Source organism: Heteronotia binoei, chromosome 14, assembly GCF_032191835.1.
Source record: "Heteronotia binoei isolate CCM8104 ecotype False Entrance Well chromosome 14, APGP_CSIRO_Hbin_v1, whole genome shotgun sequence".
NCBI lineage: Eukaryota > Metazoa > Chordata > Lepidosauria > Squamata > Gekkonidae > Heteronotia > Heteronotia binoei.
The window spans coordinates 32,177,818-32,200,662 of record NC_083236.1 but is presented as its reverse complement, the minus strand read 5'-3'; the positions used below and the strand labels follow the sequence as shown (position 1 = coordinate 32,200,662).

The window sequence follows — 22,845 nt, the reverse complement described above, 5'->3', positions numbered from 1 at the left end:
TGGCTGATGACCTTGGTTAAATCTGACATTGGGTACATACGAAGGCGTGTGTCTGATCATGCCATGGCATGTTTCAATTGGACTGCTTCCATTAAGATTTAGAGAAAGGTTCATCCTGCAGTTTTAAGTTTGCAACTTTTGTTCTTTTTGTGTGTGTGTGTGGGGGGGGGATATGCTCTGTTGGAAAGTACTCTTGTATTGCTAGACAGAACATGTCCCAAAGAGGAATGAGCTCTGTACATCCTCTGTAGTGAGAGGAAATTCCGCATGCAGCTGCTCTTGTTTTGGCATGACATTCTGCTCTTAGCCAAATACCCTTCTCTTGTACACTGCATTGCCAGCTGACTAGCAACATCCCAGCATTGCTTGTCCCCCCAAATCACCCAGTGAAACCACTTGCTCATAAACATGGCTGCTGCCTAATGTCTGCTGGTGTAAGTGCTGCAGCCATATTGCAGGTCTGACTGTCTGATGGCTCCTGGTTTGGAAATGGGTTTTGGAACACTTTGTGCGCCGATTTCCTTATTTGGGGGGAAAGGTAGGCTGCAGGGCCAGGCTGGAAAGTTGGGAACCTTCCTTGTTATGGAGTAGTGAGTAGTTCAATGCATCTGATTGGCTGAGAGCTCAGGTTCTGGGTTGAACCCAAGTTCTGCTCAAGTTCTGTCTCCTGGAGTTCTTGAAAGAAAATATTTTGTCAGTTTCCTGCAAGCAGAATACTGTGCTTGGCCTGGCCTTCTACTGCTTTGCAGGACTTTGAGAGCAAAGGCTGCTTTGTGATCCCACTGCTAAATTGAAGTTTTGCAAGCCGCAGGGCCACTGAAGTTCCAAAATCCAGAGGGAGCACATCAGACCTTTTGTGGTGCTAGACCCAAAGGGGGATTTCTGTTATTCTGATAATGCACCAAGTAGTTCTGTTGGATTCAGGAAGCACATGAATGACAAGCATGTTTTAATTAATGATTTGGCTAGATCTTAACTAATTAATTAAAATATCTGCCATGATTGTTTCAATACTTTAATAAGCACAACAGGTTCTCTCTGATTGGTTGTAAGCATCCTGGCAGTAAGTGATTGACCTGACTTTTGTCCGGTCATCTAACAGTGTGCTATCCTAACCCAGAGTTTATACCCTTCTGAGCCCATTGACTTCAGTAGACTTTGAAAGGTGCTGGAGAGCAATTTTAAGCAGGTCTACTTAGAATCCAAGTCAATTCAACTGGCTTGCTCCTGGGAAACTGTTCTTAGTATTGCACTATAAGTCCTCCTAGGATTCCAGTGGAAAAACTGATACCATTGTTATCTAAAGTCTCCCTTTGGCTGTTTCTTCACAAGATGCATTCAGGCATCAAGATAAACTGCAGCTTTGATCACATCCTACATTGTTGTAACATCTGTTCCCCTTCTGTTGCTGTCTTCCCTCAGTGGGGGAAGACTTTTTTTGTTTCATTTGGTGTTTCCTTAGTGACCCCTCCTTCCTGCACAAAGTGACAATTTTCTCCAGGTGAACTGATCTCTGTCTCTTGGAGTTCAGCTGTAATGGCTGGAGGTCACCAGCCACATGTGGCTCCCGAACCAGTTTGGCCACCCGTGGTCTAAGATAATAGGGCATAAAATCAGCAAAGCAACAAGATACTAGAACACAAATTTCTAGAATGCTACTGGATTTTGATCCCCAATTAAGAGCAAATTACTGGAGGCCCTTGAGGTTTTCTACATTTCCATGGAAAATAATGCTTTTAAAATCATTTCTGCACATCCACCCCCCAACATCTTGAAGAGAGACTACATGCAAAGAATATTGGGGAAAGGACCAAAAGAATCTGCAGCAGATGCTACCTTAGTAGTTGCTGGAGGTTGTGTTTTGGCAGCCTATCCATTACGTTAAGCAGTTGACAAACCCTGACGGCATCATTTGTTTCAAAACTATAGTTCTGTTCTTGGGCCCTACAGAAATGTTAAGGTGGGCTTGCTGAGGCCACAAACGTCAGAAAGAAACTTCCTGCCATGAAACATATCTCAGATCTTAAAGGTCTAATAGGCCATAAAATCAGCAAAGCAACAAGATACTAGAACACAAATTTCTGGCATGCTACTGGATTTTGATCCCCAGTTTCCACTGGTACATAGTCAGGGCTGTTGGAGCAAGATCTGTTGGGTAGCACCTGTACATTCTGCAACAAGTTCTCTTCTCTTCTCCTTCTTCTCTGTCCCCTTCCAGCAGTTAAGTCAGTTTTAAAGCAATTAGGCTCTTGACATCTGTGGGCTGACCAGCCAGCATGGCCTGTACTTATCCAATTCTGGCTGTCCCACACCCTCCCATTAAGGTTTCCCAGAGCTGTTTTCCAGCTTGGCAGAGCTGCTGGCTGCTGCACTCTGGTTTCAAGTTCTATAAGTCTCCGTCTCAGCTCTCAGAAGCAATGGCACGAAGACGGGGCTGCTCTCTATCCAGCGTTTTCCTACCTCTCCAAGAAGAGGCTGAACAGTGCAGGAAGCGTGGGCACGATGGGTGGGGCAGAGGCATTTGAAGAATGAGGGCACTCTGGGCACGGAGCACAGCTTGTGGCAGAGAAGCAACTGTTTTGTTCCAGTCTTCGCCGAGCTACTCAGTGAGTGGCCTATTGAGGAAACAATCAATGGGGCTTAGGTGTTGTTTTTTAATGCTGTCAAGACGCAGCTGACTTATGGCAACCCCAAATGGTTTTCTGGCCAAGAGACTTTCAGAGATGGTTTGCTATTGCCTGCCTCTGTGTAGTGACTTTGGACTTCCTTGGTGGTCCCTCATCCAAGTACTGGTCAGGGCTGACCCTGATTTCTGAGAGCTGACAAGATAGGGTTAGGCTGGGCTATCTGGGTCAAAGCTAGGGGTACTCCGTGCTAAATAAAATAATGAAACCAACAAGACAACTCTGTGGCATTATACCCAGTTGAAGTCCCTCCTTGAACCTCCTCAGGCTCCAACCCCCAAATCTCCAGGTATTTCGCAACTCAGAGGTGGCAACCCTACACCCAGGCCAGATGAAGAGGGCCCATAAGTAGCCTGTTCACTTAGGGATATGTTGCAGCAAATGGTAGCAGAATCTAAAGAACTGAGGGAGCAAGAGGGGGAAGGAAGTCTTGATATGCCAGCTCTGGGCCACAGCTGGAATGCCCAGACTTGAAGCTGGCTGATGTGGGAAGGCAGTGAAACATACAATGAGGATTACAGCTGGTGAAACCAAGACAACATAAAGATTTTTGCTGTGATAGCACCACAAATAATAATATAGCTTTGCAATATAATTAGCAGTAATTATTATATCATATGTTATTCAATATGGAAGTTACATATTCAGCATGATATTCCACATGAAATACAAATTATTCATACATACACACAAGTGCAGCACATATAAAAGCCTCAACATACAATTCTTATAGCACCAGTAGAGTTCATCAAGCATTCCAAAATCCAACAGTCCTTGATATATACCATGATGGAAGAGGTTGCTTCAGTCTTGATTGAAAATAATTTAGAATGGTGCCTTGCTTTTCTAAAAAGAATTTATCCTGTGGAATAATCACACAGAGCTTTGCATAGTTCTCTTCGGCCATTAAATGCCCTTTATACCCTGGAGGGTCCAACTGATGAAGGGGACCACAAGGAGACTCATGCCTGGAATTCTCAGGTGAACATATGGATTTTGGAATGTTTGATGAACTATATTGATGCTATAATAATTGTATGTTGAGGATTTCTACAGATAGCCACAAAGGCTGTTACATGTTCTCTTCCCTGAGTCTGCTAAGGAAAAGGAGGAAGAGGAGGGATTGGATTTATACCCCACCTTTTACTAGAGCAGTTTACACTCTTCTTCTCTTCCTCTCCCCACAACAGACACCCTGTGAAGTAGGTGGGGCTGAGAGAGCTCTGAGAGAACTGTGACTGACCCCAGGTCACCCAGCAACTGCATGGGGGAGAAGTGGGAAATCAAACATGGTGCTCTGTTGCTCTTAACCACTACACCAAGCTGGCTGTGGATATGTGGATGCTCTCTCTGCTTACAGTACCTTCCCTCGCATTGAGGCATAGGCTAGGAAAGGACCTTGGTCTGCTAGGTTGGGAAATGTATGGAGATTTTGGAGGTGGAGCTTGGAGAGGGCAGAATTTAAGGAGAGAAGCAACCTCAACAGGGTATAATGCCATAGAGTCTACCCTTCAAAGCATCCATTTCCAAAAGAACTGATCTCTGTAATCTATAGATCACTTGTAAAAGCAAGAAACCTCCAGCCCCCATCTGGAGGTTGGCAACCCTATCTGCAGGTCTGTTTTGCTTTGTTAGAAGCAGACCTCTGTGTCTCTTAAACAGGCCTAGTGTTTCAGGTTGCAGCAGCCAGCAGAAAACCCAAGGCCTCTCGCCTTCTCTTTGGAAGGAAATGGCTGGTGTCGTGGCATTTAGCTGCAGCAGCGTAAGCCTCTGAAAGTTTCAGTGGAAAATTGGCAAGTCCCCCCTCCTTAAGTCTGCTCGGTGTCTGGCTGCTAGCAGCAGAACTCTTTCATGTGGGCAAAGCTCTTTGAGAAGGGTTAAGCCTGTAAACAATTAGGACAAGAAGGCTCCTTCCCCTCTCTTGTGATTCCTGTGGCTCTGGGATGAAGCCCACACTTGGGGAATCCTTTCAAAAGGAAGAGAAGAAGATGCATCCCCCTCCCTCCCCACACACTGCCTTCCTGGTCCCCACACGGATCAGTATAGAAGTGCTAGATGGGTGCTTCGCTTGCTGCAGGACTTGATGAGTAAGTAAATGAAGTAGTTCTCTGTTTCAAACCTGGGGCTGGCTACAAGGAGGCACTAAGGTTTTTCTGGACAAGTTAATACACTGCAGAATGCAGGTGAGAAAAAGACTGTATCAATTGCTGAGCAGCGTAGCAGCCTATGATTGAGAGATGTAAGCAGAAGCCACCTGGTGGGGTTTTCAAGGCAAGAGATGAGCAGAGATGAACTGGTGTTAACCTTCCTTTGCTTAGCAGCCCCAGTCTTCCTTGGAAGACTCCCATCCAAGTACTGGTCCTGCTTACCTTTTGAGCTCTGAAAAGATAGGGTTAGTCTGGGCTGTTAGGGCTGCTGTGATTGGGAGATGAACATAAGAACATGAGAAGCCATGTTGGATCAAGCCAATGGCCCATCCAGTTCAACACTCTGTCACACAGTGGCCAAAAAACCAGATGCCATCAGGAGGTCCACCAGTGGGGCCAGGACACTAGAAGCCCTCCCACTGTTGCCCCCCCCCACAAGTACCAAGAATACAGAGCATCACTTGCCCCAGACAGAGAGTTCCATCTATACCTTGTGGCTAATAGCCACTGATGGACCTCTGCACCATATGTTTATCCAATCCCCTCTTGAAATTGTATGTGCTTGTGGCTGCCACCAGCTCCTGTGGCAAGAAACTATTTTCTTATTTTCTGTTTTCAAGCCTGCCTTCCACAACAATAGCCTGATTGAAAGGTGGCCCCCACCACAGCATGCTCCCCAGGAAAGGAAAATCTGCCCAGTCTAATTTAAACTGGGCTACTACCTGAGCTGCCTTCGCACCATCCTCAACATCCACTGGAGTGACTTTGTGACCAACACTGAAGTCCTCAAGCGGGCGGAGGTTACCAGCATCGAGGCACTGCTGTTGAAGACGCAGCTGCGCTGGGCAGGGCATATTTCTAGGATGGAAAACCACCGCCTTCCCAAGATTGCCCTGTATGGCGAACTCTCCACCGGCCATCGAAATAGAGGGGCACCAAAGAAGAGGTACAAGGACTCCTTGAAGAAATCCCTTAGCACCTGTCACATCAACCATCACCAGTGGTCTGACCTAGCCTCAGATCGCAAAGCATGGAGGCACACCATCCACCAGGCTGTCTCTTCCTTTGAGAACACACGCATAGCTGGTCTTGAGGACAAAAGGAGATTGAGGAAGAATCGCACTGCTACAGCACCAACCCCAGATCAGACTTTTCCCTGCGGCCGCTGTGGCCGGACCTGCCTGTCCCGCGTTGGTCTTGTCAGCCACCAGCGAGCCTGCAGCAAACGTGGACTATTGCACCCTTCTTAAATCTTTGTTCGCGAAGCCAAGCCGAGAGAGACTACCTGAGCAAAGTAGCCCCACACCACAACTACCAGAGCTGCAGCGAGGATGATATAGAGAAGGGGAGGCTCAAAGACATTGGTCCAAGCTCCTTGGAGAAAGAACAGGGGTTTTTTTAAGTGGTTTAGAGATAGGAGCCTGAAATAAGTTAGCAAAGCAAGTTTTGGTTAATCTCTGTACTGTTTTAAAAAAGCAACCCTGTTTCTTTGAGAGACTGTCTATAGTTTAGCTAGTTGACAGCTGTACTGAATTTCCCCTAACCTCCTGACCTATTCTTTGCACAGTTCAGGCATAGCCCAGTTCAGGCATTGCACAGCAGCCAAGAAGGTCAGAGCACCTGCTCCGTCTGCAACGCCACTGAGGATGTTCTCCGCAGCTGAGAACGAAACGTCTGGAAGGAAAACTTTCTCCAGTAGAACACGGCACTTGAGCCCGAAAGATTCTACAAACCCTAATGATGTTACCAGCCGTGAAAACCTGAAATCTTTGATAACATTCATAACTAATAGCCTGAGTCGGTTATTTTTACAAAACAAGCATGAACAGGTCATTAGATTCTTGCTGTACTCTGTCTTCCTGCTCCTCGCTGGCAAGACCTTTCCTGAAAAGTCCAGAGAACCTGTTTTGGTGGGATGCTTTTCACATTTTGGCAGTTCGTCCCAGATGAATGGCTGCAGAACAGAGACTGGTATTGCAGAAGGGATTCTTTGTGTTTCCTAAGGAGACTTCCTGCCATTGGCTCCCTCCAATGAGCTTAGCGTTTTGTAGGTGGCAGTAACGCTGCTATTTTGGCAGGTCAGAAATCCCTGAGAAAGATGTCAAATGTTGACCCCATGCTTGATGGTTACTCATTCAGTCATACAGCAGAATCCAATGGAGTAGGCAGCCATAGGGCAAAATTAGGTGGTCATCCCAAAGATGTGCTTTAGTGGGGCAGTTGCCTCAAGCTTTTGGTGTCCATTGCTCTGGCTCCATCTTCTCTCTTTGTGCAGTTGCCAGCTTGTGAGCGCACTTTCTATGCTCATAAGAAGTGTTTGCTGGTAGGCTTAATCCCCATGACTGGAAGAGCTTGAAAAAGCAACATTCCCAGTCACAAGGTTGGAACTAATGCCATGTACTCTTCTGGGGCATATAACTTCATGCTCACAAGCCAGGAATTACTGGGATGGTGGTGCATGTAGCATGTTTATGTCTTACCCACTATGCATGTTTATTTCAACATGCATAGTGGCCCAGTTCAGGCAACAACCCCATTCCTCTTCCTCCTCCCACACCACTTCCTCTGCATAGCCAATCTTGCAGAGGATCAAATGATGGCACGGAGGCTGGGGACAGGGCAATGCATTCACTCCCACTTCCCTTCCTCACGCATGTGCAGCGAATGCATGAGTCTGTCTTTTGCACAAGGCTAACGTGTCGCATAGATGACTCCAGTAATTCCTGAACTGACAGGTGTTAGTGGAGTGTACCTGGCTACAGGGCCAGTTTAAAGCATTTCCCCACCCCTAGCAGCAGCATGGATGTTTACCTCAGATTTAGCCAGCATGGAAGGCGATGATAAGAGTGAGCCATTCCCAAAATCTCTGTGCATGCTGCAGGTGGCCAGGCACAAGCCAAATCTCAGTTGCATGTCGACACCTTCCAGATCATGCTGCTTGGGTCAGTTGGATGGATACCCAGCCTTCTCTGCTGTTTTCCTGGCGGACACTTTTCTTTGTCCTGGAGAAGTTGTTTGCTTGTTGTCCCGTGTTCCCCACACATAAAGCAGGGGTAATCCCTCTATCCTCACTATGAAGTTCTGGATATTTCCTGGTTCTCCCCACCCCTCCCACAGCAGCCACTTTGACTAGGAAATCCTAAAAGTATTAACCGGCTCAGCCCATCCCAGGTGACATGCCTCCAGAGCAAACTCTTGGAGAGAGCAGGGCCTCCTGTCTTGTTTGATTTATTTAATGAGCTTAAATATTTGTGCCTATAGACAGGAGGCAACATGGTGGTGCTTGACTGGGAATGCAAATCCTCTTTTTTCAGCCTTGCATGTCCGGATTTGCAACGTCCCCTTTGAGACAGCCTCAGCTTCTCTCTCCTGACCTTGTGTTGATGAAAATAAGGGCTAAGCAGTGTCTGGAGTGCTCTTAGTGTGAGACAGGTGCGCGCTTAATTCAGTAGCCCAGTGACACAGAGTGGGTACAGACTCCTCATAGAGGGATCAAGTGGTGCAGTCTCACCATAACTAATCTCCATAGCATAGAGAAGTAAAGTGTTTTCGCTTGTAACTGTCCATAGCCTGCCCCTGCAGAAAGCCGTGTTCAGATGAGTGACGCTGCCACGGTGGACCATGGAGGGAAAGATGATCTGCAGATATCCAAGGCCACTAAAGCAGAGGGGTCAAACTCATTTGTTACGAGGGCCAGCTCTAACATAACATGGGGCCATGCATGCCATAAAATGCAACATGAGTTACCAGAGATATAAACTTTATAAAGGTGATTTTCGGATGTTGAATGGCAATAGCAGGTGAATGCCAGTAGCTTGTTTCACTTTTTCTTGATTTCTTATTTTTTTAAATGGTTTTAACTGTTTAATTCTTAACTGTTTTATTGTGTGATTTTAAGTGTTTTATTGTGTTGTAATCCACCCTGAGCCCATCTTGGGAATGGGCGGACTATAAATTCACAAAAATAAAATAAAAAAATAAAATTTACTGGTGTGATATGCAGAGACGTGGAGATGCCAGCGTTGGTAATGAGACAGGAAACCTAGGTCTTGGTTCCATCCAGGAGGATTCAGTCCTGGAGGATGCAAAGAATAAATGGGCATAAGTCTGACATTAGAAACCACAGCATACAGTTGCTGTCCTGAGTAGCAGTGCTCTTACAAAGGAATTTCAAATGGAAATTAGAAAGAGAGACTGCTGAATTGCAATTGATAATGAAGCTCAATTCACCCATATTTGCCAAGACAGTGCTGGCAACCCTAGGTGCTGATGTGAGCATGCATAACCTTTGCAAATGCTGCTTGCCTTATCATCTAACCCTCTGACAAGTTAATATACATTTCAGATATATATTATCAGTGTTCCCGGTTCCCAAATGGAGAGCTGCCAGTACAAGACAGCTTAGCCCTCCCATTAGATAACAGTAACCATGTGACCAATTAGTTTTTTCTCCTGTGGATTCAGTATTGAGTCTAATCTGTAAGGGGCTTTTTCAGCCTCACTCCATGGCAGTTCTAGCCACGTGGACAGTTGGAAATTGATTTCCAGGGATGTTTTTTGTGTGACAATACTCACTGCCCTCTCCTGGATAGCCCAGTCTAGCCTCATTTGGAGGCTAAGCAGGGTTGGCTCTGATTCGTATTCAAAGGCAAACCACCCCTGAACGTCACTTGCCTTGAAAACCACATGGAGTTGCATAACTTGGCCGTGACTTAGCAGGAAACGTATTTTTAAAGACCTTCACAGGTAACTGAGTTCCAGCACCTTTTGGGGGCTGTCTGAAAATGGAAATTGGTGCAACTTTATATTTTTAGTATTGGCACCTTTCCTACCTTGATTTCTGTCCTCTGTTGCTACTTGGGGCATCAATGAAGTACTGAGTGAACCATGAGGTACAACCCTGCAGCTTCTTTGACACTGCAGGGGGTTCTCATGGATCCCATTCTTGCTTTGTATAACTCAACTGCTCAAGGTTGCCGGACATTTGGACTCAGTCTTTGGAAAGCATTGTGGATGCATTTTCAAACTTTCCATCCAGCCAGTGTGTCTCTCCACAGCCATCTGCTGCACCGAATGTTTCCCATTCTCCTGGCAGCTCCTCCTTCCCTGCCATGTCAGCTCTGGTGATTTATGCCCTCCCCATACCCCATCAATTTAACAAGTCTTCTCTTTCTCCCTGAAGCATTCTAAAAGATAGTATAGTAGTGGGAGAGAGTGTCCTAGGTATTAGGGACAGAAGATTGCTGATTATCACAGTTTTTTTGTCTGAATGCCTGAAAATGGGCGTTGATTTCCTTTTCAGAGTCAAAATGTTGGCCAGGGTTAGCTCTAACCATGATTCCCAAGGCCCGCTCTCCGCTGGGAAGCAGTACTTGTGGAAACAGCAGGCAGTAGCCCTTCCTCCTCCCTACCCAATATGGGAAGACACTAAGCAGCTGTCTGCTGTTTGCCATGGGGTGGAGAAAGTGGACAAGAAGGACTCCCCCCCATTTCTGTTTGGGGGGGGCACCCAATACAATTGATGGGACATTAGATTCAGAGCCTGGATCTTCCAAAACCTAGTCTAGTACTTTAACCACAATACCAAGCTGTTCCACACAGTGGCTTCTGGGATCTCGCAGAGCCTTCTCTCTCACACTTTCAAACTAGTCATAAGGACTAGAAACATGAAATTAAATAAATGAAAGCTGAAATCATCAAGATGCTGAATTTTACCTTCAAAACCAGGATTGAGGAGGATTGTAGAATATATGGAGCTCTCCCAACAGGTTTCTTGTCAAGATGCTTACTGGACTGTGTTGCTGTGGACTAGAACCGGATTGCCTAGAACTGGATTGTTTTCAGTTCAGACTGAGAGTTTCCTTGTGGGAAATGGATTGCGTGCACTGCTTGCAGTTTGATGTGGCTGCATCAGACTGCCCCACAGATCCAGAATCTTTAAGCACCTTTTCAGCCAGCATTAAATATAAGAGATTCCAATCAACCCAACTGGCTTTTTCTCCTGTGGATTCAGTATTGAGTCTAGTCTATAAAGCACAGCTGGGTATGAATTTAGAAGGTTGTGCAGATCTCATTTGCCTCTCAACCTCTTGAGACTTGAAGGCCCCCATGTTACGTCAGGGAGGCTTTTGCCTCCAGCCATTCAGGCCCCACTGACTTGAGAATAGGAGCCTTCTGGACGGGAAAGTGGGGGTGGAGAAGGGGAAAGCAGCCAAGGAATTTGGGCTGGGGAGGATGTGTCTGGGAAAGGCTCCCTTGTCTTTTTGGTCTCTGTGGGTGGACTTAAATGCCAGACAGACAGGCTTCATGAGTGAGGGAGGAAAGGGGGGGATAGATTTTTGCATGACCTTCAGCCAGCCAAGAGAGTGCAGCTGATGGATGTTTGTGAGAAACAGCTAAGTTGCCCAGAAGGTCAGAGAACTAGAGGTGAAACCTACATGCTGTGGCCAAGATGCTGAGGTCTGGAACCAGACATCCCCTGGATGAATGGATCCTTTATCCATATATCCTATCCCATTCTGAAGGGTTTAAGGAGGTAATAGATCTTTAAAAAAAAAAAAATACAAAACAAGTCCAGTTGGGGGGTGGGAAACGGACCCAGAACTTTAACATGGGTCAAAAATCGGGTCCCCCAAAGCTTGGACATCTCACAGTGCTAGGAACCATGTTTTTATGATATCAGTTCCATCTTTGGAAATGGTAATATTCCAGACAGGCTATGCACATTCCTTCACTCCATTAGAGTTTCCTGAAGTTCCTTTTGCCCCTAGATCTTGCGTGAGAATTTGTTCTGTATTCCTTTTTCTCCCCTCATGCTTCTGCCTCTGCCCCGTATTCTTAGGTTCCGGCCTGTCAACCTGAAATTGTCTTTCACCTCTGCCCTGAGACTCTCTTCCCCCCCTTACAAATTCATGGCCTTCAGCTTCTTTTATCTTCCCACCCAACAAGACCATCTCTGTTGTCTGCTTCCTAAGAAGATTACAGGGCTTTTTTTGTAGCAGGAACTCCTTTGCATAATAGGCCACACTCCTCTTATGAAGCCAATCCTCCAAGAGCTTACAGGGCTCTTAGTACAGGGTCTACTGTAAGCTCCAGGAGGATTGGCTACATCAGGGGTGTGCGGCCTAATATGCAAAAGAGTTCCTGCTACAAAGAAAAAAAAGCCCTGAGTACACAGGTCTTCTTCCCTAAGTGAATATTTTTATCTCAAGTGAGCTGAATATTTTCTCCAAAAACAAACAAACAACCCTGTGATGCTTGTCTTGAGTTTTCTTTCCTCAGAAGTTGAATGTTCTCTACTGACTAGGGGATGGCTCAGAAGTGACAAGTGAGGGACTTCTGAGGGATTACTGGGGAGGGAAAATCCTATTCCTATTTCTTTTTACTCCCCCCCCCCCCATTACCAGCTCTTTGTTCCTGTCTCCACCTGTGACTCCTCCCATACCCTGTCTCACCACCTCCTCCTCCCCCTTATCCTGGCAGTACCTCTGAGGCAGAATCTTAATTTTTGACTGCCTTATTCTGTATTGGTACTGGGAGGGGGTGATTACTACCAAATTGTGTGTCTTAATTCTTATGAAGTTAAGATTTTTCTGCAATGCTGGATTAGGCAAACCTTCATGCATAGCCTGGCTAACCCTGTTAGGCAGATTTTGCTTTTGGCCTGTGGGCTAGCACATCACAGTGAGATGAAATTTTAGCTAGGCGTATATGTAAAATGCTGCACCCTATGGGGCCTGTTTGGCTTCTTGGTTAACATTTTTGCCCCAAGGTAATAACAAATTTTCCCTATGCATCTCCATTTATTTTCCAACTCCTTGTTGCCTCATTTCAAACAGAAAACTGAGACAAAGTGCTCTGTTTTCTTTTTGGCCAGTGTAGGGATTGTGTGGTATCTTTAATGACAGGCACTGGCCTCAGTCTGTGCTTTGTGGTTTCCAGTTCCTTCTCCACGTGTGTGTCTCTGTTTGTATCCTGGATGCAATTACCCTTTTTTTCCTTTGTTTCTTTCTCCCATTCTAAAAATTTAAAACCTCCTTCCCTTTTCCTCCAGCTATGCTGGTTTCCCTTCTAAAAATTCCAGGCCAAGTTCCAGAAGTCAGTTTGGGAGGAGTCAAAAGTATCACCTTACATCCTGTGGCTATCGCCAGCAAGAAACCTGGCACTTAGGATTGAAATAAGCATGATCAGCACTTGCCATTTGGGGATTCTTTTTCAGACAGCTCCTGAGGACCATTCTTATGGAACTCTCTCCAAGAGTTAAAGCAATGCTGACCTCATCAGGAGAGATTGGCTGCTAGTTAGGTAATGGAATAACAATTTTTAAAAGACCCTTCTTCAGCCCTGGGCAGTACTTCAATTTGATGGAATGTTGATAAGGAAAGAGTGGTGAAGAGGGTTTTTGAAAAAGTCTTTGGACCACCGCTCAGATTTTTTATTTATTTAGGTATTTTCTCTTAAGTGGAGACCTGTACAGAAGGACCCAAAGCAGCTTACAACATCATTCTGTTTTCTTCCATTTTATTTTTATTTTATTTACTTTAAACATTTATTAGTTACTGGATTTATTAGTACTGCAGTCCAAGCTCTCTGCTCACAACCTGAGTTTGCTCCTGGCGGAAGCTGGGTTCTGGTAGTTGTCTCAAGGTTGACTCACCCTTCCATCCTTCCAAGGTCAGTAAAATGAGTACCCAGTTTGCTGGGGGCGGGGAAGTGTAGATGACTGGGGAAGGCAATGGCAAATCACCCCATTAAAAGTCTGCTGTGAAAACATCGTGATGTGATGTCACCCCAGAGTTGGAGACTACTGCTGCTTGCACAGGGAACTACCATTACTTTTTACCTTTTTTTCTACCCTATGGAACTCAAGGCAGCTTACAATATAAGCAGAAGTGGGGAAATCTAAAATACATTTTAAAACTACAAATTAAAATCACAATGTACAACGGCTGATAGAAAAAACTAAACTAATCAGATTTTATCCTCACAGCAACCCTGTGAAGTAGGTTTAGGTTAAGAGTGACTGGCTTGAGGTCACCCAGTGAGTTCCCATGGCAGAGTGGAGATTTGAACCTGGGTCTCCCAGATCCTAGTCTGACACCCTAAACTCTATACCACATTAGGAAAAAAAGGGAAAGATAATTTAGCAAAAAGAAACATTTGTGCTGCAAATCCTAAACTTCAACCCAAATAGCACATCTGCTAAGATCTATCTGGCAAAAGAGTCTCTCAGAGCCTCTGTGTTTGGACACAGAGGTTGCTTTTAGTCCCAGTATAAAGAAAAAATGCACAGGGTGCATGGGTTTTGTTTCTTTTTCTCTTGGAGTTAAAAGCAGTTAGGGACAGGTTTGCGCAGGGAACTGGTGCAAGGGGAAAGAGTTAACTCTTACCTTCCCCAGCACTGTGACGCCACTCCGTATCAGGGATCCTCCCATGGCCTTTTTTGTTAAAGGCAAAACTATATTGTGCAATTAGTCTGTCCTACAGAAGTTGTTGGCTTTTCAGAGGTTTAATTTCCAGTGAAACTCCTTGAACTTGCTCTCCATAAATGCTTATCACTCTGTCTACATAGTGGATAGATCCTTCCCTGGGAACTTTGCTCCTCCAGCTCACTATCCTTAGCCATTCCTAGATCTACCTCTTAATGGACTCTGCCCTTTGCTATGATTTATGTCTGCACCTCGGTTCCATACCTCCCCCCTCTGTCTTGCTTTGGTAGGAACTAGGATTGCCATGGCTTGGTAACCAGCAGGAGTTTGGGGAAATGGGGTGGGGTGGGGCAGCTGTCAGCAATGGCATGGTGTCTCTTCTGTGGAAACTATGGAAGTAATGTTACACCTCTCTGGGAATCACTGGAATCTCTGTGGTTTTGCCATAGAGTTTCCAGTGATTCCTAGAAAGTCATAACATCATTTCCTAGGTTTCCTGGAAACAATGTTACTTCATAGGCTGCTGGCCATTTTAAATTTTTTCTCCTCCCTCTGTTGAGATTGGTGGTGGGAAACAGAAGCTGGGGGTGAGGACTGGTAACCCTAATGGAAACAGAATATGATGGGGACTAAGCATATGCATGTGACCTGCATATGCTTTCTTTCTCTGTGTTGCCTCCATGACCCATAGCTCCTTCTTCAGCCTCAAACATTTGTTGAAATTTAGACTGTGACCTCAATATGCAAACCTGTAAAATGCTACACAGATTGATGATATCAGTCAATAAAATTTGTGCGGTTGAGAACTCGTCCCCTCTTTCCACATCAGATGCTCAGGAGGACCCCTGTGGTTTGGGGCACGTACTCCTGAATGCATCCATTTACTTTCTCCTGTAGAAATACATGGGAGCCACTGATTTGTAATTTGTAAATGAATTGTAATTAGATCATAACCGAACCTGATGTCTCACCATCCAATTTTGTAAAACTCCCCCCACCCAATCCATGTCTCAACTACAACAACATCTCCAATTGCAACTCTTATTTTCTTTTATGCAGATCAGTGGCTCTCACTCATTTCTTTGGGAGAAACCAAAAAAGCTGTGTGCACATGCTCTCTAGAGGACAGGAAGATACATTACAGCAGAAGTACAGCCTGCCCGAGCCATTGTAGCCAGGGAAACTGGTTTGTTTTTGTTTTACTGGAGGCCTGTCAAGTTTGATGGATGGGAAATAAGTGAAAGTTCCAGATTTCTTTCTTGCCCCCATTTTTCTCCCCAACCTCCATTCTCACCCTCTGCCCACCCTTTGTTATGTGAGGCAATTAAAATCAACGCTATCACAGGTAGGCATACTGTACAGATTTCATTTTAATGAAATTCAGCCAAGTCCATGCCATTGGTCATTGGTACAGCATCAGTTTAGCATGCAGCATGTATTTCCTGGCGTTAGTGCTTAAAAGGGGTCATGAGAACCAGGTGATATGGAAAGTCCTTTCTCTTCCTGAGACTGCCTGAGAGCTGTAGATTATAATGAGCTTGATGGGCCCATAATCTGTAAACTTCATATAATCATATCCTTGGGTATGGCAGAAATTTAGGCCACAGAGTAGGGTTGCCTGTTCTGGGTTGTGAAATGGTTAGAAGTATGGGGGTGGAGCTTGAGGAGGGTGAAGTTTGAGGAAGGGAGGTACCTCAGCTGGGTTTAGTGCCATAAAGTCCATCTTCCAGTAAATCAGTTGTAATTCCAGAAGTCAGGCCCCACTTGGAGGTTGGCAATCTTACACAATGGGTAGAAAACAGTTCTAATGATGATAGGTAAAATGAATGTTCTAAAATGACATATTCAGCTTTCCCCCTTTTTATTTAGGCCTCTGCATCCTCTGCTTTCCACAGCTACCTGACACTTGCCTCAGTAAGGCACGCACTCTGAGACAAGGACATTTCCTTTTTTCTAAATCGCCATCTTTGGTACCTGGGTTATAGGATATCTTGATTTCCAGCTCCCTGTGTTTTTTTCCTGACATGAATTTTGGAGATGGAAGACCGTGAGGCCTGTGATGCATAAAGGATTCCATGTGATTTTTTAAAAAGCTGTTAAAGAGCGAATGGTGGTTTTAGATCCCTCGCCTCATGCCTGTTGATGGACGATTCAGCTGCAGTTGCCATTATCCAAGACTTTGACCTGGAAGAGAAAATGAGTCAGAGTACCCGGTTTGCCGAATCACCTCAGCTCTCTAAGAGCACTCTCCTCAACATCTTGGGCAGCCCTCAACCTGAGAGGATGAGCCTCTCTGATTCCATGCCCCCTACCCCAAAGAGTGGCACTCCCTCACCGGGGCCACCTCAGCTCCCTCTACTGGGCGCCAATTGCCTTGATGGTGACTGGGAGAGCCGTGAGGAACTGCGCCTGCGTGAGCTGGAGGAGGCCCGAGCCAGAGCAGCCCAGATGGAGAAGACAATGCGATGGTGGTCAGACTGCACGGCCAACTGGAGGGAGAAATGGAGCAAAGTGCGCGCTGAACGGAATAAGGCCCGGGAGGATGTGCGCCAGTTGCGCCAGAAGCTGGAGACCCTGACCAAGGAGCTGACCAGCCTCAAGCGGGAGAGGCAGGAAGTTCTGAATGAAAACGAGCAATTGAGCAAAGAAGTGGCTCGGTTGAAAGGGGAAGGTGAGGGGGAGAAGGAGCTAGACAACCGTGTGGCCTCCGAAAAGGAGAGTGAGGCCTCTCCAGAACAGGAGCCTGTGAGAGATGTGGGTTCTGAGAAGCTGCCAAAGAACAAGGTAAGGGGAGAGAGAGAGACAAGCAGAGAGCCTCACAATATTTATTTGTATTGCATATTGGCAGGGGTCGTTTTGTAAAAAAATAGGTGGTGGAGCTCATTAACATAACTCATTAGCATATGCTGCCCCCACCACCCAGAAGCAACCCGATGCAGGAAAGGAGAGCCCTGGGTGAGCGAGGCCTGATTGGGCTGGCTAGAGATCCAGCTAGCTCAAGCAGGCCTCGCTCACCTGGGGTTGTCCTTGGCCACCCACCCACCCGCACACACACAGTCAAAAGGCCAGCAAGCCACCCGCTGCCCAAAATCACATAAGAAGAGGAGAAAGGGTGGTGCAGGCTTCTCCAGGGGTTAATGAGGGCTACTGGGGGTGTGGCAAAGTTCCTGGTGGCTGGCTGACTCTAATCCAGGGATTGTTATGCAGCTGCACCTACTATTCGATGGATAAGGTAGGTGGGTGGGGAGGAGGAGGAGGAACTGTCAGAAAGGTTCAGGAGCTGCACTCCAGTGAGCTCCTACTGAATTCAAGGCCTACATATTGGCAATCCTGCTTTTTTCCCTGGTGAGCAGGACTGAAAGCAGTTTATATCATACACACCAGCTAAAAACTCCTTTTACAAAAATACAGCATAAATAACAAGAGGAGAGTGAGCCATTTAGGGTTGCCAGGCTGAGCCTGGCATCCAGTTGAAGGGAGGGGGGACATAGGTGTAAAGTCTGCAGTGTCGCCAACATCACTTCCAGGTACAACCCAGAAGTGACAGTGGGTAGCTCTAGCAATCACTAGATTATTATAACCGGGAGTGATTATTATAACCGGGAGTGACGTACTGGCACAGTGGCCAGCAGCAGACAACAGCAGCAATCAGTGGGAGATTATTGTGGGAAGCCTGGCAGCTCCACCCATCATAATCAACTTTACTCAAAAGCCACCAAAAACATGAAGGAAAAGCTCTGCTTTACAGAGCCTCTGAAATCTATTCAAGGTTTATTTTTATTAAAGCATAGGCGGCAAAAGTGAACAAATAAAAACTTTCAAACATTAAAACAGCATTTAAAATAATACATCAAACAATATAAATAAAATAAAACACAAAACACACAACACCAAAACAGAGGAGGGCCAATAACAGAAACAAATCTTCACTTGCTGTTGGAAGACAATGATAGAAGGGAAAAGACTAATCTCCCTTGGGAGGGAGTTTCAAAGCTTCAGTGCAGTGACCGAGAAGGACCTTTCTCAGGTTACCACTTGTCTAACTTCAGGTGGGCGAGGCACCCACACAAGGGCCTCTTAAGAGCATTTTGAGCTTTTGTACATAAGTTGCTTCATGTGCTGGTCAAGAACATGTGAAGGCACCATGACACAGATTGAGAGCTGTATGTTTATCTACAAAACTGTAGTCTTCCCCAGAAAAATAACTGCAATTCTCTCACTATAGAGAGAATATAGTGGTCAGTATCAGCCTACTATCTGGGATGCCTGTGTTCAAAATCCCCAGTCTACAAAAGAAATGTGCTGGATATACACTCCCAGCTGAATCCACCTCATTGGCTTGTTGTTATTCCTCATCTAAATAGTTCACATTCGTTCCTACTGAGAAAGACTGGATCATGAGGGCATGAATACAGTGAAAAGGTGGAGGGAACTCAGTTGCATTCAGGAGAGCACTGGGAAATAAGCTTAACAAAAGACACACACACACACTGTAGCAAGGCAAAAAGCTCTTACCTTGAATAAGACTATGTTGGTCTTAAAGGTGCTTTCTTTGTATTTCTCCTATGGGATCGAGGCAGCTGAGCAAAGCAACCTCTGGCCCTTTCCTTCTTTCCCTTTTGTCTTCTCAAAGGGAGGAGGAGCTTCGGCCAGTGGAGGAGCTTGGCTCTGTAGCTGTGCCATGCAATCAAGAGATCCTCACACCCCAGAGGAGAGTCACATAGGAGAGTTACAGAGCCAAGCTCCTCCACTGGCTGAGACTACTCCTCCCTCCTCCTCTCTTGGGGAAGAGGGAAAGAGTGAGAAACTGCTTTGCTTGGCTGCATTGCACAGCAGAAATACAAAAAGTACTGGGATGAAGAAAGAGAGGGAGAAGGAAGCAGACAATGGCTGCTCGCTCATGGGCCATATACAAGCCCTGTGAGAGGCTAGATCAGGCCCGTGGACTGCACATTTGATACCCCTGGCTTGATGTCTGCCTACAGGGGCTCTTGTGAGAAATATTACAGCCAGGTTTGAAAACTTTGACAACTCTATTCAGGGCCAAAGGTGGCAACAATGTCTCTTGGAGCTCTCCAAGGCCAGGATAAGTAGCAGCTCTGGTTCTGTTTGTCAGTTTGCTTCCTTTCATTCACTGCAACTAATCCCCATCTCTGATTACCAGAAAACTGTGTTTTAGCTTATTGAGAAAAAAGTAGCCAAAACAATATGTTTTGCTGTTCCGTATGTTCGGAAACCCGGCCTGCTCACATAAGGTCTGCAAAAGGGGCTTTGCAGTTTCTTGTCCTCCCAAATGGCAGCATCCTTTCAATGTTTCTGTGCCTCAAGCAGCTTACCTTTGATATGTTTCTGTCAGGTTTTTTTAAACCCTTTAAACATTTGAGGGAGAAAGACAAGCTTGTGATAATGCCCCCCCCCCAAATAACGGCACAGTGTCAATTTGTGTCTGGGAGGAGCTGGAATAGCAAGTAATGAGACGGTTGCCAAAGTGAGAAAAAATACGAGGATGGGGCTCCTTCCTGCCATAAAGAGCCAGCTGGTACACATCAAAAGAAAATTGCTTAGCCTCGGAAGCAAAGGCCTCTGGGAGCTGATTGTGGAGATGATAATTTTACATTTGCTGAATATAGATTGTCCAACAACAACAAAAAATTCATTGTTCTCCAATGTAGCTAATGGTTTGCTAGATTCCTTCCCCCCTGCCTGTGCGCTGGGATGAATTGCTCCACGTGGCCCTAGCTGTAGAATCCAAGACACTTATAGCTCTGTGGGTGCAGAGTTGCAATCGGGGCTAAATGGCCAGCTAATTCACCTTCCCATTATATTTATCCCGGAGACCTGCAAACAAAGGTCTGCCTTAAGCCAGTGTGTGAAATTCAGCCCTCTCCACACTCCTGTGCAGCTCCTGTACAGGAACCCACCTGTCTTTAGCCAGCAGCAGTGAAATATTCCCCTCCTCTTCCTGTCTTGCATCCCTACCTGTGTATACCCACCCACCCTGGCAACATACAGGCTTCTCCCCCCCACACACACACCCGGCCCTGTGTGAGGTTCTTTCCACCCTGACCAATTGTTCAATTATATTACAGCAGCTGCACTGTTCTCCCCCCTTCTGAACAACCCTCCTTTCTTTGTTAAAATGTTCATGGTTATTCTGTGACTTCACAGCTGCTCAGCTGGCAGCTTCTTGGCGAGAGCTTGATGGGTAATAACACCTTTCAGCTTTTTCATACGTATTTCTGCAAATATTAGAAATAAGAGATTATTACACTACATTTGATCTTAGCCAAAAAGGCTGAGAAGCAGAGATTGTTAATGTTTAGACAGTCGTCTTGCTGTTGATTGTTGAAGTTTGGATAAAAAACAGTAACCACCAATTTCTGATATTCATAGTATATGCACATACAACCCCAGTCTGCATCCTTCCTTGTGTGTGTGGGGTTACAAATTGCATCCAGTTTTCCTAGATTTCACAGTCAGCATCAAAACATGTTCTGTTTGGGGAATCTTCCAACAGATGGAAGCAGTGTGATCGGGATGAACACAGATTTTCTTGCCATGGTAATTAACAGAATATTCTTGATCGGGGTTACAGCTAAACCACCCACAGGCTATTCTGTAATCCAGGGGTGGCCACAGACCTAGGCCTATTACGCACACATATCTTACTGCAGATTTTCAGAGCACTAAGCCTTTAATCTTGATTTTGGATTCTATGCCCACTTTATGCACCATTCTTTTTCTTCTGGTGTATTTATTCTGCAGCTTCAATTTAAAAAACACACTTTTCTAAATTTGGATGGAACATCACTTGTGACGTGTTGGGGGTGGCATCCAAAGTTTTTTTTTTAATTACCCAATTGCCCTATTGCAGCTGCACAGTAGCAAGCACCTTCCATTTAAATCTTCCTGGTTGAGGTTTTGTGCATGCATTTTAGTGTTAGTTCATTGAATGAAAAGGGAATAGAAAGAGAGGCAGGCAAAGGGGGAAAAACCCACTGTCAAAACTGACCAGACTTTTTCTGAAACTGACAAACAGCTGAGAAGTCCCATTTTCCATATTGCTGAACACAAAGGAATTATCTGCTGTGATATTGGGCACTTTGAAAAATGGAAGAGTCACACCATCTCATAATGTGGGGGAACATGGTTAGTGTACAGAATGCACAGTAGAACCCACTGGCACTGCAAGCTGTGTTCATTGGCAATGTGTGAATGTGAGCATGCACATGTGCAAAGTCAGTTGCAACTCCACCATGCTTTGCACAAGGCTGCAATTTGTAAGGAGGAGGAGTTCTCTGGCAGAAGCTCTGGAGAGCTTTTTTAGTCTTTTGCCACTAACTTGGAAAAGGGGGGCATATTTTCAGCAATGCCATTGCATAGTAACCCTAATTTCCTTTCCTTCCTTGTGAATTTGCGAGGTTTTTTCCTTGTGATTCTTTGATCCTGAACACTGGTTGTGATCTTAGCAGTTTTTGAAAGTCTGTCTTGTGTGGATTGCACTCATCCTCCAAATGGATCGATCCCAAGCAATTAAGTTCAGCAGTTTACAGAAGGTCCATTTTGCTCAGCTGCCATTTTAATGTGAGGCTTCCAGAGACTGCCAAAATGGTTCTGTCCTCAAACTTTGTTCACTAACAGCCCAATTCAGACATACATGGCAGCCGGTCACTCGGGTGTGGGCGGATCTAAGGTGCTGCTCGTTGGCTTCCAAAGGGGAGATGTTACGCCACACTTGGGGGGGGAAGAGCGGCCCGACAAGCGAGAGAGAACCCATCACCATGGTGATTCCGCCCAGGCACATGCCATTGGCCCACTGCCGAGGCGGGGGTGGGGGAGGCACAGGCACAATTGGGCGCCAGGGGGGAGTGCTCACCAGGCTGAGACGCAAGGGGATTGGTGAGGCAATCACGCCGCTCCCTAAGGGGTTTGCAAGCTTCCACAGCAGTGGAGGCAACCTTTGTTTTTGGTTTCAACGAGTGCCTATGGGACACGCTGCTATTTTTGCAGGCGTAACATTGTGCCTCTCGGGGAGGGGGGCATGTCATGCGCCAAACTGCTCAGGAAGTCACCTAAACCTGGCTCTGCCCCCAACTCCACCCCCTCCTCCATCTGAATGCCACGCTCCGCCTCACTTCTGCCCACTCTTGGGCACAGCCCTCAGGCGCCACTGCCCTCGGGCGGAGCGGTGCTCAGGTGGCCTCCCACCCACGTAACTCCCCTCCACTGTGACAACGTCGGTCGTATGTTGGTGCAAACCCTTCCTGCGCCCACGTAGTGGCTCGTCTGCTCCCAGTAGACTTTCAGTCCCCCCCCCCAGATTGTGATGTAAAGCATTAAATAGAAAAATGTTTTCAAAGCTTTAGGCTTCCCATCCCAGTGTCTCTCTCTCTCTCTCTCTCTCTTTACATCTCACATCAATTTCATTCAGTGCTGATGATCCCCCCTCCTTTATTTTGTTTGCATTGAAATCTTTTTTTTCTTTTGCACTGGGGACAGTGCCATTTGCCTTTCTCTGATTCCTCTTTCAAGTCAATACCAGCAAAGAACTAAACCTCGCACAGCTCCTTTTAAACTCCCCCCTTT

At 46.0% G+C, this 22,845-nt stretch overlaps 1 protein-coding gene across 2 annotated transcripts in view; it reads left to right on the top strand.

Moving 5' to 3' along the window:
• Window positions 1-22,845, top strand: part of CCDC102A (coiled-coil domain containing 102A) — a 47,648-nt gene that overhangs the window by 1,658 nt on the left and 23,145 nt on the right. The window contains exons 2-3 of one of the 2 annotated variants that reach the window (XM_060254290.1): window positions 13,387-13,504; window positions 16,129-17,043. In XM_060254290.1, the coding sequence (XP_060110273.1) occupies window positions 16,402-17,043 (642 nt within the window). In that variant the 5' untranslated portion in view covers window positions 13,387-13,504; window positions 16,129-16,401. The remainder of the gene's footprint in view (window positions 1-13,386; window positions 13,505-16,128; window positions 17,044-22,845) is intronic. The other variant, XM_060254289.1, reaches the window with a different exon arrangement.